This window comes from Hippopotamus amphibius, chromosome 8 (assembly GCF_030028045.1).
Source record: "Hippopotamus amphibius kiboko isolate mHipAmp2 chromosome 8, mHipAmp2.hap2, whole genome shotgun sequence".
In the NCBI taxonomy this organism is placed as follows: domain Eukaryota; kingdom Metazoa; phylum Chordata; class Mammalia; order Artiodactyla; family Hippopotamidae; genus Hippopotamus; species Hippopotamus amphibius.
In genome coordinates this window covers 147098639-147111829 of record NC_080193.1, presented here as the reverse complement: position 1 = coordinate 147111829, position 13191 = coordinate 147098639, and the positions used below count along the sequence as shown (strand labels likewise).

General features: G+C 51.8%; 1 protein-coding gene across 2 annotated transcripts in view; it reads left to right on the top strand.

The window, feature by feature from the left end:
- Positions 1-35: 35 nt before the first annotated feature.
- THAP4 (THAP domain containing 4) overlaps positions 36-13191 on the top strand; it is a 47685-nt gene continuing 34529 nt past the window's right edge. The window contains exons 1-2 of one of the 2 annotated variants that reach the window (XM_057744105.1): positions 36-543; positions 2534-3717. In XM_057744105.1, coding sequence (XP_057600088.1) covers positions 158-543; positions 2534-3717 — 1570 coding nt within the window. In that variant the 5' untranslated portion in view covers positions 36-157. Of the gene's footprint in view, positions 544-623; positions 711-2533; positions 3718-13191 lie in introns of those variants that run through there. The other variant, XM_057744106.1, reaches the window with a different exon arrangement.

The following is a 13191-nucleotide window of genomic DNA, read 5'->3' as shown; positions in this document are numbered from 1 at the left end:
GCCTGCGCCGCGGCTCCGGGGATCCCAGCAGCGAGACGCCGGGGCCGCGGCCGCAGACGCCGGCGGGCAGCAGGGCCCCGGGGTGGGCGCCTGAGCCCGTGGTGCGCGCAGACCCGCCGGCGCGGCCATCTTGCCGTACGGACGCGCCCCGCGCGCCATGTCGCCGCAGGGCGCCGCCGGCCCCGGGGCGCCCCCGCCCGCCCCAGACGCCGCGAGCCGCGGGCTGCGCTCCGTCCGGTGCCGGGGAGCCCGGGCGCGCCGAGGGCTGGGCCGGGCGGCCGGGCGGCGGGCGGCCGGGCGCCGCCATCTTGCCGTACGGCGGGAGCCGCGGGGCCGGCTCCCACGTCTCGCAGCCGTGTCGCCGCGCGCCCTCCCCTCGGGGCGGTCCCGCTCGGGGCTCGGCGCGGCGAGGCGAGGCGAGGCGAGGGCCGCAGCCCGGCGGCGGCGCGGCGGCCCGAGGCCCGAGATGGTGATCTGCTGCGCGGCCGCGAACTGCTCCAACCGGCAGGGCAAGGGGGAGAAGCGCGCCGTCTCCTTCCACAGGTAACCGGGCCCCGCCTGCCGCCGCCGGCCCGCCGCCCGCGCGGCCCGCGGGCCACGCCCCCGCCCGGCCCGGCCCGGCCCGGCCCGGCCCGGCGGGGAGAGGAGGCCGCGCGGCCCGGCCGGACGCGGGGTCGCTCGAGGCGCCGGGCCTCGGGCCGGTCCCGCGAGTGAGTCAGCGCGGCGCTGTGTGACCTTGGCCCTCCGGCGTCTCTGGGCCGGGCGCCTCGGGCCCCGCCGCCGGCCGCTGCGGCCCCCCGACCCCCGGCCGCCGGCCGCCGCGCGGGTGCGGCGTGGCGCCGCCGGGCTCCCGCGGCGGCGTGCCCTGGTGCCGCGCTTCCCCGGGCCGGTCGTCCTCCGGTATCGCCGGGGCTGCTCTGCCCTCTCCGTGGCGGGGGCGCCCGCCGCGCCCGGGGCTGCGGCCGAGCGGACGCGCCTCGCGGGTCCACGCGCGCCGCGGGCGCCGCGTCCTAGGAGGGGCCGCGCGGTCGGCCCCGGGGAAGGGAGCTCTGGCGCGCGGGCGTGCGTCCCGGGAGCCGCCTGGCGGCGCCCCGCGTGGGGCCGGCGCGGCCCGCTGCTCGCCGGGGGGCGGTGTCCCGTGGGCGCCGGCGGAAACCGGCCCAAGGCGGGCGAGGGGCGGCCTCGCCTCCGGCCTGGCTCGCCTCGTGAAGGCCCTGGAAGTCGGCGAGGCCTTTCTGCGGCTTCCACGCTGCGGGTACCGGAGCAGCGAGCAGAAGGAGCTCTGCCTTGAAAGCCTCGCCAGAGAGACTTCTCAGGTTGATGTTGCGGGGTGATGTTGAAGTTCTGAAAGCCCGGACGGCAGTCGTTCTCTGCAGGCTTACTGAACGTTCGCGGTGGTTTGCTCTGAGTCTTAAATCGTTACAGCCTACCCGGGTAGCAGGTTGTTTCATAGGTCAGGCACCATGCTTCCTTGAGTTTCCTTCAGGGCTGATAGTTTTGTTACTGTGTTTGAAAATGGAAGCAGAGCACTGCAGAGAAGGCTACTCTTGGCGTTCATAACGGTCAGACTGGTCTGGGACCAAGGACGTGGACGCTGGGGTGCAGGTGCGGGGTCCTTCGGGTAATGGGCTCCCAGAGCAGTGAGGAAATGTAGAAGGTCATGCTGCCGGGAACTTCCTGAGGAGCTGATATCCTCCTGGCCCTGGTCCCCAGCAGCCTCAGGTGGGTTAGGTGACCTCAGGCGCAGCACACAGCCCTCCAGAATGGCCGGCCCTACCCGCATCTCCTGCAGGTGCAGTTTCGCCAGAGTTTTCTAAATAGACATGTGCCTGAGTGAGGAATATCAAGTATCTTAGTATCTTCTAGGGGCTGGTCGCTTTTTAATGGGGGCCGTTGTACTCTTGGTGGTGGTGGAAGTATACTGGGAACAGAGAGGTACGGTTTTTGAGTCTCACCTACTCTTGGAGCGAGTCTCACATCCGCAGCTCCTCAGGCCGCAGCTGCGGCACGTGGAGGGGTCTGGGATGCTCTCCTTGGCCTCTTGTTCCCACTCTGCTGTCTGACAGCTGGCCTGACTTCTGAATGGGGGGAAGGGAACCATCCCTCTTTTAGCACCCAAAGTCCTGCATCCCAGGCACACTGGAAGGGTTGGCCAGTTGTGAGCGTCTAGGCACTGTTTCCAGGGCTTCCTGCAGTCTTTCCTGCTGTCGTGGAGTGGTCCGGTGCTGTCTCCCAAGCGCTCTCTGTGTCCCCGCGGGGTGCTCACCACAACCTGGGAGGAGGTGCTCCCCTTCACACCGCGTCTGCCTGGCAGACTGTGCGCTTCCGGAGAGTAGGCAGCGCGTCTTTCATCTTTCTGTTGCAGTAATAAGTTGCAAGTAGAAGGTGTTCCTTAGATTTTTATTAAGTTTTTAAGTGGGTAAAGTCAATACAGGTTTGGATGTTTGCAGAAACACTTGTTTTGCTTTAATAGTTGATGGTATCAGGTGGAGGCATCTAATGATTTGTTTGTAATTCGTCGTTTGTCTTGCAGATTTCCCCTAAAGGACTCAAAACGTCTGATCCAGTGGTTGAAGGCTGTCCAGAGGGATAACTGGACCCCCACCAAGTATTCTTTCCTCTGTAGTGAACATTTCACCAAGGACAGCTTCTCCAAGAGACTGGAAGACCAGCACCGCCTGCTCAAGCCCACGGCCGTGCCGTCCATCTTCCACCTGGCCGAGAAGAAAAGGGGGGCCGGAGGCCATGGCCGCCCCCGGAGGAAGGACGCCAGGAAGGCCTCGGGGGCTGTGAGGGCACACACGAGCGACATCGGGGACGAGAAGGCAGCTGCAGGGTCTTCGTCGTCATCCTCCAGTGAAAGCCCCATGGCCAAGCCCGAGTCCCGCCAGCTGAAGCGGGCTGCGCCGCAGAGCAGAGGCGCAGCCAGGGCCGCCCGGGCGGCCGCCGGTCCAGAGCGGGCCCGGCAGCCTCTGGAAGGACGCACAGATGACAGTCTGGCCTCCGCCACCACGTCCGGCGGCTGGGGAGGAGCCCGCGCGTGTGCTGTGGACGCTGGCGAGGAGGCCACCTCCCCGGACGGGGGCCTGGTGGACAGGAGCGGCGTGTCCGTGCATGACTTCACCCCCCCGGGGTCCGGGGCCTGCAAGTTCATCGGCTCGCTGCATTCCTACAGTTTCTCCTCCAAGCACGCCCGCGAGAGGCCGGCCGTGCCGCGGGAGCCTGTGGACCGGAAGAGACCGAAGAGAGACGCAGAGCCCGGCTGCAGCGCCAGCAGCCCGGGGCCCGACAAGGGGCTGGCGCAGAGCCCTCCACGCGCGCCCCCCGCGGCGAGCTCGTCGCTCACGGCCACGCCGCAGAAGCCCGTGCAGGGCCCCTCGGCGCCGCCGACCGACGTGACCCCAAAGCCCGCGGCCGAGGCCGTGCAGAGCGAGCACAGCGACGCCAGCCCCATGTCCATCAACGAGGTCATCCTGTCGGCGTCGGGGGCCTGCAAGCTCATCGACTCGCTGCACTCCTACTGCTTCTCCTCCCGCCAGAGCAAGAGCCAGGTGTGCTGCCTGCGGGAGCAGGTGGAGAAGAAGAACGGCGAGCTGAGGACCCTGCGCCAGAGGGTCAGCCGCTCGGACAGCCAGGTGCGCGAGCTGCGCGAGAAGCTGGACCAGCTGCGGAGGCTGGGCCTCCCCCACCTGAGCAGCCTGCTGCCCACCGGCCGCGGTCAGTACCCGAGCCCCCGCGCCTGCGCGGCTGGAGGTCACGAGGGGGGAGGTCTGCTCCGCGCGGTGGCCCCCAGGGTGCTGTGTTTCCGGACGCCCCACCTCCGAGAGGGGAGCCCAGTTGGCAAGCTCACCTCGCTGGCTGGGCTCCCGGGTGCCTGGGAGGCGGCTGTAGCTGTGGGGTGTCACCGGTGAGGAAGGAGAATCACTGGCGATGGAGCCTGGACAGGTGGTTCTCCACCTGAACGGGGGTCCCTTCCTGTCGCACACCTCACGCAGACAGAGAGTCCTAATGAGTTAGGGTCTAACTGTAAGATAAGCAGACATGGTGAAGCATTGGGAAGGTTATAGGAGACTTAAAAGTCAGGAGGAGATTCTTTGCAGTTGTGTTGTGATGAATATCTCTGAAGTTAAATCATCTTGTACGTTAACTTCTTTAAAATTTTAAACATCTATTCAAGTAGAGTACGTTCTCTCTTGTAAGAACGCTATAGAAATATATCAGCTAAGAAGTAGTGAAAATTCCCCTTTCCTACTCACCTTTCCTCTTTTATTCCTTTTTGCTATTAAAATTTCATGTGAAATCTTAGACTATTTTTTATGCTTAAAAAAAAAAATTATTTATTTATTGGCTATGCTGGGTCCTAGTTGCAGCATGCGTGTGCGATCTAGTTCCCTGACCAGGGATCGAACCCAGGCCCCCTGCATTGGGAGTGGGGAGTCTTAGCCACCTGGCCACCAGGGAAGTCCATATTTTTTATGCTTTTACTTACGTATCTTTGTATCTATTACGCAAACAGGTCAGATGTATATTTTATATGTTATTGCTTATGTTTCTGCTTTTCCTTCTAGTTTAGTGTTTGTCTCTTGTAAAATCAGTTTCAAGGATAGTATCTTTTGCCTGTTACGTATATGAAGGTGGAAACCAGTTTCCTACCATGTCGTGCATTTAGTCTGAATCAGGGTTTGTCTTCCAGTTCTTAGTGGACACTGCAGGTGAGAAAAGGCTCCAGTGTGGCGGGACCCCCAGGTCAACAGCCATCAGCACAGCCAACACCCAAACCCATCCTGTTGTACTGGTCAGAGTCTCACACTACATTCTCCTGTTATCTTTAAGCAGTGTCTGCAGTGTCTTGTGCCTGGTGTTGCTTTTTGGCACCTCTTCTGCTCCTCGTGCTTAGATGCCCCAGAGCTCGTCCGTGCTGCAGGTCTTTCCAGTCTGCGCTGCTCAGGCCCCGCTCTTGGTTGTGCCCCCTTCGTCCTCACTTCTCTCTGCTGTCTCGGGTTTATGGCTGCTCTGGCTCCTGGAGGGCAGTGGGTAACTTCTTCCGGGATGGTGTGTGTTTCCCGAGACCTGCAGTTGAGGCTGGGTTCCTCCTTCTGTCCCGTTGGCTCCAGGCCACAGACCTGCCTCCTGCTGTTCGTTTCTAAAGAGTTTGTAATTTCAGTCTTGGGTCCCTCTCTAAGCAGTCATTTAGGAGGGTGTTGTGGTTTTTCAAGTGGATAGACTCAGGGAGAGGGCTCGTGTTTTGTTCCATTGTTAAGGTCCAGTGATGTGGTGCCTTAAAGATACGCGCTTTATGGAATCTTTTGAGGTTTCATCAGTGGCTCAGTGCGGTCTTTGTGGGTGACTCTTTCCTTGCAGCTTGAGAAGAATGTGTCCTCTCCATCATTGGTTACATTGTTCTCTGCTGAGGCTGGATCCTGCTTATTTTATTGTATCCAGTGATCTGTTGATTTCTAAGAGGAGAGAGAGGTCCTGAGGTACCCTTTGCTTCTTGAACGTCCAGTTTTGATGTATTTATAGACCATGTTCTTAGATTAGGTGAGTGCCTGTGTGTTATCAAACAGAAGAGCCCATTTTGTCCCATTTAAAGTCTTATTTCTTTATCTCCTTATTTTCAACCTTGTTATATCCCTTTATTTTGTAACCATATTTTAACTCGATCTGAGAGCGTTTTTTTTATTTAGTAGTTTAACCCATTTATAACTGGGATTACTGATAAACTGAAACTTGGGCCTGCCTCTTTATTTTTGATCTGTCAGGCTTTCTCGTTGTTCCTCCCTCTATTCTGGTGGGTGTCTTGCCAGCCTTCCCCGTCTTCCTGTAAATGCTTGAGGTGACCGGCTCCTGTGTTCCCTCCCTCCCGGGGTGAGGTCGCCTCGATCTGAGCTCCATATCTTCATTTTCTCACCAAGCAACCATAGTTCAATGCACATACAAGTGGTACTGGTTACTTTAATCACCACGATTTATTGTTACCAGCCCCCCTCTTTGGGGGAAATACTTAATGATTGGGGGGACCTCACTCACAGTGAGATTTTGAGAGGACTCGAGTCTGAGATGCCCCTTAGGTGCTGATGCCCGGAGAGCTGGCCGCCAGCCTCTCGAAGTTGCGTGTATGTCTGCAGAGTCGGGTGGAGAAGGCATTGCAGAAAAGGGATACTCAGCTGGCCGCCGCAGCTCTGATCAGAAAGGACGGAAGACGGCTGGCTCGGCCACATGGGGTCACTGGTGACCACCACCTCCTCGCAGGGCTGGGAGTGGAGCTGGGTGTAGAGCCGGTGAAGGGAGGGGCGGGGAGGGAGGCTGGGGACCAGACCCTCTCCGAGGTTTGGCCGTGGGGGGCTGTGGGGAGGGTGGGCAGTAGCCAGAGGTACACGCCTCCACCGGAAAGTTGTATTTGTAAGGTGGGGGCAGGGGCGCAGGTGTCCACTGGCCGTGGGCCCAGACGGACAGGAAGAGCCGTGAGGACCAGGGGGCGGGCGCTGGGCGCCGAGGAGGGGTGGGGGTGGCTGCTGCGCCTCTGCTGCCCGGATCCCCGGGCTGGAGGGAGGGGCTGAGCAGGAGCGGGGCCAGGGCTGGAGGGAGAGAGGGCGGCGGGACCCCGCCGAGAGCCCCGGGCACGGCCTGTGGCTCTGCGTGTGTCTTCCTTGGACCGGCCGCTCTCCTGACGCTCCCCGTGTGCTCGTGACCTTGTTCAGCGGCGAAGGAAGCGTCCGCTGACTCTGTCGGGAGTTTGTGTCGGAGGGCCTCTGCACGTGTTCACTCCGTCCGTGGCCTGCAGCCAGTCCCGTTTCTTTGGACAGGATCCCTAAAGCAGAGCCGCCGGGCCCGCGGGTCTGCAGGCTCTGGGGTCTGGGACGTCGTCTGCCCTCCAGAAGGCCTGTGCGGAGCGGCGTTCCCACAGAAGGGGGGCCCCGCGCTGAGCTCACACAGACTCGGCGCCAGGCAGCAGCAGAGCACGGCGCCAGCCTTCCCGCGGGCCAGGGAGGATGGACATTCTCCCTGCGCGTCGCCTCCCTGTCCTCCTCTGACCGTGCCACTCGCACCTTGCTCCCTGGCCTGTGAGCGTCCCTGACGCGAGGCGGATGTCCACTGTCAGGTGTGACTCAGGCATGCCCTCAGTTTTAATTTAATACTTGCTTCAAAAATATCTGAGCTTTTTTCCCATTCGTTCATTCATTTTACATACGATTCTGGAATTAATTTGGAGTTTTAAAAGCTTTTTATTGTGGAAACCTTGAACACGTACAAATTAAACAGAAAAGTATACTAACCCCCCTCGTACCTACCCCCCAGCTTCAGCGTGTATCAGTATTCTGATATTCTTGTTTCACCTGTGTTTCTACCTATTTCCTAGCTTCCATCGATTATTTTCTGATCAATAAATTTTTTTTTTTTTTTAGGAAAGTTTTAGAATTACAGAAAAATTCAGCAGGTAGTACGGGGGCTTCCACACCCGGCCTCCAGTTACCCCTCTAACATCTTGCATCTCCAGTGTGTATGTGGTCCATCATTACAAGTGAAGAAGCCGTCGTCATACGTTGTTACTAAGTCCGTAGTTTACATTTAGGTTCACAGTCTAATACTTGGATTTTTTTTTTCCGCTGACAAACTGTCATTAACAAAAAAGAACATCTTTCAAAGATGCAAATCTCAAGAGGAACTTATTTAAGACCAACTCGGTAGAATGAAACCAAAGATGGGGCGGATAGAAATTTTGTGATTTCAGACCATTGAAGATGAATCCGTGCTGGGCAAGAAAAACACGGTGGGGAAGGGACAGAAAGAGGAACCTTTTAAACGAATACGAACGCAGGAGCGCCAGCCTCAGCCCTGTGCAGGCCTGGGGGAAAGGTGACCGCTGCACGTGTCCAAGTCCCGGCCGGGGTGCGAGCGCCCCGGAGACACAGGGCAGGTCAGCCTGCGGGACAGCTCATGCTTGGATTTTGATGTGTACGTGAGCGCGTGTATCCTCGTCATGGTATCATAGTTTCGGAGTTTAAAAATCTCTCTGTCTGCCTGTTCATACCTTCCCTCCCAACCCCTGGCAGCCACTGATCCTTAAACTGTTTCTACAGTTTTGCATTTTCTAGAACGTTGCATGATTGGGGCGCTTGGATACTGTGAACTAGAGCATGCAGCCTTTTCAGGTTGGCTTCTTTCACTGAGCAGTAGTGTTTAGGGCTCCTGTCTTTTTATGGCTTGACAGCTCATTTCTTTGTTGCTGTTGTTTTTCCTTTTTTTAATGTGGAGTTAAAATACGAATAACAAAAAATTCACCTTCCTGACAGTTTGTCAGCGTTCAGTTCAGTGGCGTTAAATACGCTCACGTTGCTGAGCCGCCGTCCCCAGCACCCACCCCTGTACGTCACGTAAACCCGAAACTCTGTGCCTGCTAAACAGCAGCCCCGCGCCCCCTCGCCCGCCCTTGGCAGCAGCCATTCTGCTTTCCGTCTCTGATTCTGACTCATGTACCTGAAATCGTGCAGTATTTGTCCGTCTGTGATGGGCATGTTGTAGCACATTGCGGAGTTTTCTTCCTTTTGAGGCTGTGATATTGCACTGTGTGGGGGACCACGCTTTGTGTATCCGCCGTCCATCTGTGGGCAGCTGGGTTGCCGCCACCCATCGGCTGTTGTGAGGAGTGCTGCTGTAGATGTGGCTGCACAAGTCTCTTCTCAAGACCTGGCTTTTCTGTTCTTTTGGGCGTATACCCAGAAGCGGGATGGCTGATTGAGGCGGTAATTCTGTGGTTTAATTTTCTGAGGAACTTCCATAGTGTTTTCCATAATGGATACACCGCGTTAACATGCCTGCCAGCAGTGCACAAGAGTTCCAGTTCCTCCACATCCTTGACCAACACTTGTCCTCTGTGTTTTTGATAGTAGCCACCCCTCACGGGCGTGAGGTGGCGTCTCGCTGTGGTGTTCGCTGACATCTCCCTAACGATCAGTCCTGTGGAACACCTTTTCACGTGTATATTGGCCATTCGTGTGTCTTCTTTGGAGAAATGTCTGTTCAAGTCCTTTGCCCATTTTTCAGTCAGGTCACTTGGAGTTTTTTGTTGTTTTTTTTTTTTTTGGCTGCGTTGGGTCTTCATTGCTATGCAAGGGCTTTCTCTAGCTGTGGTGAGCGGGGGCCACTCTTCATTGTGGTGGCTTCTCTTGCGGAGCATGGGCTCTAGGCCCAAGAGCTTCAGTAGCTGTGTCTCACCGGCTCTAGAGCACAGGCTCCGTAGTTGTGGCGCATGGGCTTAGTTGCTCCCTGGCAGGTGGGATCTTCCTGGACCAGGGATCGGACCCGTGTCCCCTGCATTGGCAGGCAGATTCTTAATCGCTGTGCCACCAGGGAAGTCCCAATAATGCCTTTTAATATACAAATTTTAATTTTCATAAAGCCCAATTTGTCTGTCTTTTCTTTTGTTACTTGTACCTTTGTTGTCATATCCAAGGAATCATTGTCAAGTTCAGTGTTGTGAAGCTTTCACTCTTTTCTTCTAAGAGTTTTATTATTTTAGGTCTTATATTTAGGTCTTTGATCCATTTTGCATTAGTTTCGTGTGTGGTGTTAGGTAACCATGTACCTAACCAGTTCGAGTCCACCTTCACTCTTTTGCATGTGGATGTCTAATTTTCCCAGCACCAAGTGTTGAAAACACTTTCCTTTCTCCATTGAATGGCCTCAGCACTCTTGTCAAAAGTCATTTGACCATTTATGTGGGGGTTTATTTCTGGCTTCTCTGTTTTGTTCCGTTGGTTTGTGTGTGTCTTTATGCCAATACCAACCACACTGTTTTGAATTACTATAGTAAGTTTTGAAATCAAAAAGTGTGAGTTCTCCAGTTTTGTTCTTTTTCAGGATTGTTTTGGCTATTCTCAGTCCTTTGAGATTCCGTATGAATTTTAGGATGGGTTTCTTTATTTCTGCAAAAAAATTGAGATTTTGATAGGGATAGCACTTAATCAATAGATTGCTTTGGTTAATATTGACAGTTTAATAATATTAAGCCTTCCATTTCATGAATATGGGATGTATGTCCATTAATTTATGTTTTATTTAATTGCTTTCTGAAGTGTTTTGTAGTTTTCATTGTATAAGTCTTTCACCTCCTTGGTTAAGTTAATTTCTAAGTATTTTACTCTTTTTGGTGCTATTACAAATGGGATTGTTTTTGTAATCTCCTTTTCATATTGTTCATGTTCATGCTTTCTGTGTAGAAATGCAACCACTTTTTGTGTGTTGACTTAGTATCTTGCTAATTTGCTGAATTCATTTATTAGATCTAATGGCTTTTTTTTTCTTCTGAGGATTACCAAATTACCTTAGCTGGCTCACTGTGAATCACCATGGGTTTATTGATGTTTTGTTTTGTTTTTATTCAAAGTATAGCTGATTTACAATATTGTGGGAGTTTCAGGTGTACATCAAAGTGATTCAGTCTTTCTTTTTTCCCCAGATTATTTTCCATTATAGGTTACCACAGGATAGTGAATATAGTTCCCTGTGCTACACAGTAAATCCTTGTTGCTTATTTTATATATAGTAGCACGGATCTGTTAATCCCATAGTCCTAATTTACCCCTCCTCCCCTCCCTTTCCCCTTTGATAACCAGAAGTTTGTTTTCTGTGTCCGTGAGTCTGTTTCTGTTTTGTATGTAGATTTGTTTCTTTTATTTTTTGTAGATTCTACGTGTAAGTAATATATAGTATTTCTTCACTTATTATGTTATTTTTTAGGTCCATCATGTTGCTGCAGATGGAAGTATTTCATTCTTTTTTCTGGATAAGTAATACTCCATTGTGTACATATATACCACATTTATTTTTAAACCAGTTGTCTGCTGATGGGAACTTGGGTTGTTTCCATGTTTTGGCTGTTGTAAATAGTGCTGCTGTGAACACTGGGGTGCGTGTGTCTTTTTGAGTTAGAGTTTTCATCTTTTCCAGGTATGTGCCCAGGAGTGGGATGGCTGGATCCTGTGGTTGCTCTATGTCTAGCTCTTTAAGGAACCTCCATGCTGTTCTCCATAGTGGCTACACCAATTCACATTCCCACCGGCAGTGCAGGAGAGTTCTCTTTTCTCCACACCGTCTCCAGCATTTATTCTTTGTAGACTTTTTTTTTCTGGACATGTACTTTTATTCTTCAGCTTGTTGATAGGTGGTTTACATCGATTGTTTTTTTTATTTTGTTTTGTTTTTTAAGCTCTTTATTGGAATATAATTGCTTTACACTCTTATGCTAGTTTTTGAGGTACACCAAAATGAATCAGCTGTATTTATACATATATCCCCATATCCCCTCCCTCCCGCAACTCCCTCCCACCCTCCCTGTCCTGGCCCTCTAAGGTATCACCCATCATCGAGTTGATCTCCCTTTGTTATACAGCAACTTCCTGCTGGCTATCTATTTTACAGTTGGTAGTGTATGTATGTATTTGTAGACTTTTTGATGATGGCCATTCTGACTGGTGTGAGATGATACCTAATGGTGGTTTTGATTTGCATTTCTCTAATAATTAGCGGTGTTGAGCAGCTTTTCATGTGCCTGTTGGCTATTTGTACGTCTTCTTTGGAGAAATGTCTTTTTAGGTCTTCTGCCCATTTTTTGATTGGGTTGTTTGTTTGTTTTTGATATTGAATTATATGAGCTATAATCTAATAGCTTTTTTATGTGGTGTTTAGGATTTTCTACACATGAGGTCATGTTGTCTCAGATAATTTTACTTCTTCCTTTCCAATTTGGACTTCTTTTGTTTCTTTTTCTTGCCTAATTGCTCTGGCTAGAACTTCCAGCACTGTGTTGAATGGAAGAGGTGCGTGTGGGCAGCCTTGCCTTATTCCTGATCTTAGAGGAAAAGCTTTAGTCTTTCATCATTGAGTATTATGTTTGCTATAGGTTTTTCGCATATGGCTTTTATACTGTTGAGGTAGTTTTTGTCTCTCCCTATTTTGTTGAGAGTTTTTGTCATGAAAGAGTGCGGGATTTTGCCAAATGCTTTTTCTGCCTCAGTTGCGATGGTCGTGTGTTTTTTCTTTATTTTCTTGGTGTGGCACACGGCACTGGCCCATCTTTCTACGTTGAACTATCCTTGCATTCCAAGAATAAATCCCACATGGTCACTGTATATAGTTCTTTAATAATGATGCTAAATCCAATTTACTAGTATTTTGTTGAGGACTTTTGCATCAGTGTTCAGAAGGAATATTTGCCTGTAATTTTCTTTCCTTGTGTGTCTTTGTCTGGCATTGGTATCAGGGTTATTATTCAGGCCTCATAAAATGAGTTAGAAATGTCTCCTCCTCTTCAATTTTTTTTGGAAACATTTGAGGATTGTTGTTAGTTCTTCTTTACATGTTCAGTAGAATTCACCAGTGAAGCCATCAGGTCCAGGGCTCATCTTTGTCAGGGGGTTTTTCATTACTGGTTCAATCTCCTTACTAGTTGTAGGTGTATTCAGCTTTTCTACTTGTTTGTGAGTCTTGGTAGGTTTTGTGTTTCTGGGAGTGTGTCCATTTCATCGAGGTTATCCAGTTTGTTGGCATGCAATTGTGCATAGTCCTTTCATAGTCCTTCTTATTTCTGTAGAATTGGTAGTAATATCCCCACTTTCATTTTTTTTAAGAATTTTATTGATACAGTCATACAATAAACTGTGTATAAAGTGTACAGTTTGATATATTTTTTTCTTATTAGTAATGTATATATGGCTATTCCAATCTCCCAATTCATCCGACCCCAACCCCCCCCTTTTCCCCCTTGGTGTCCATATGTTTGTTCTCTACATCTGTGTCTATTTCTGCCTTGCAAACTGGTTGATCTGTACCATTTTTCTAGATTCCACATATATGCGTTAATATACGATATTTGATTTTATCTTTTCTGACTTACTTCATTCTTTCCGTTTGACAGTCTCTAGGTCCATCCATGTGTCTACAAATGTCCCGATTTCATTCCTTTTTATAGCTGAGTAATATTCCATTGTATATATGTGCCACATCTTCTTTATTTGTTCATCTGTTGATGGGCATTTAGGTTGCTTCCATGTCCTGGCTATTGTAGACAGTGCTGCAGTGAACATTGGGGTGCATGTATGTTTTTGAATTATGGTTTTCTCTGGGTACATGCCCAGTCGTGGGATTGCTGGGTCATATGGTAATTCCATTTTTAGTTTTTTAAGGAACCTC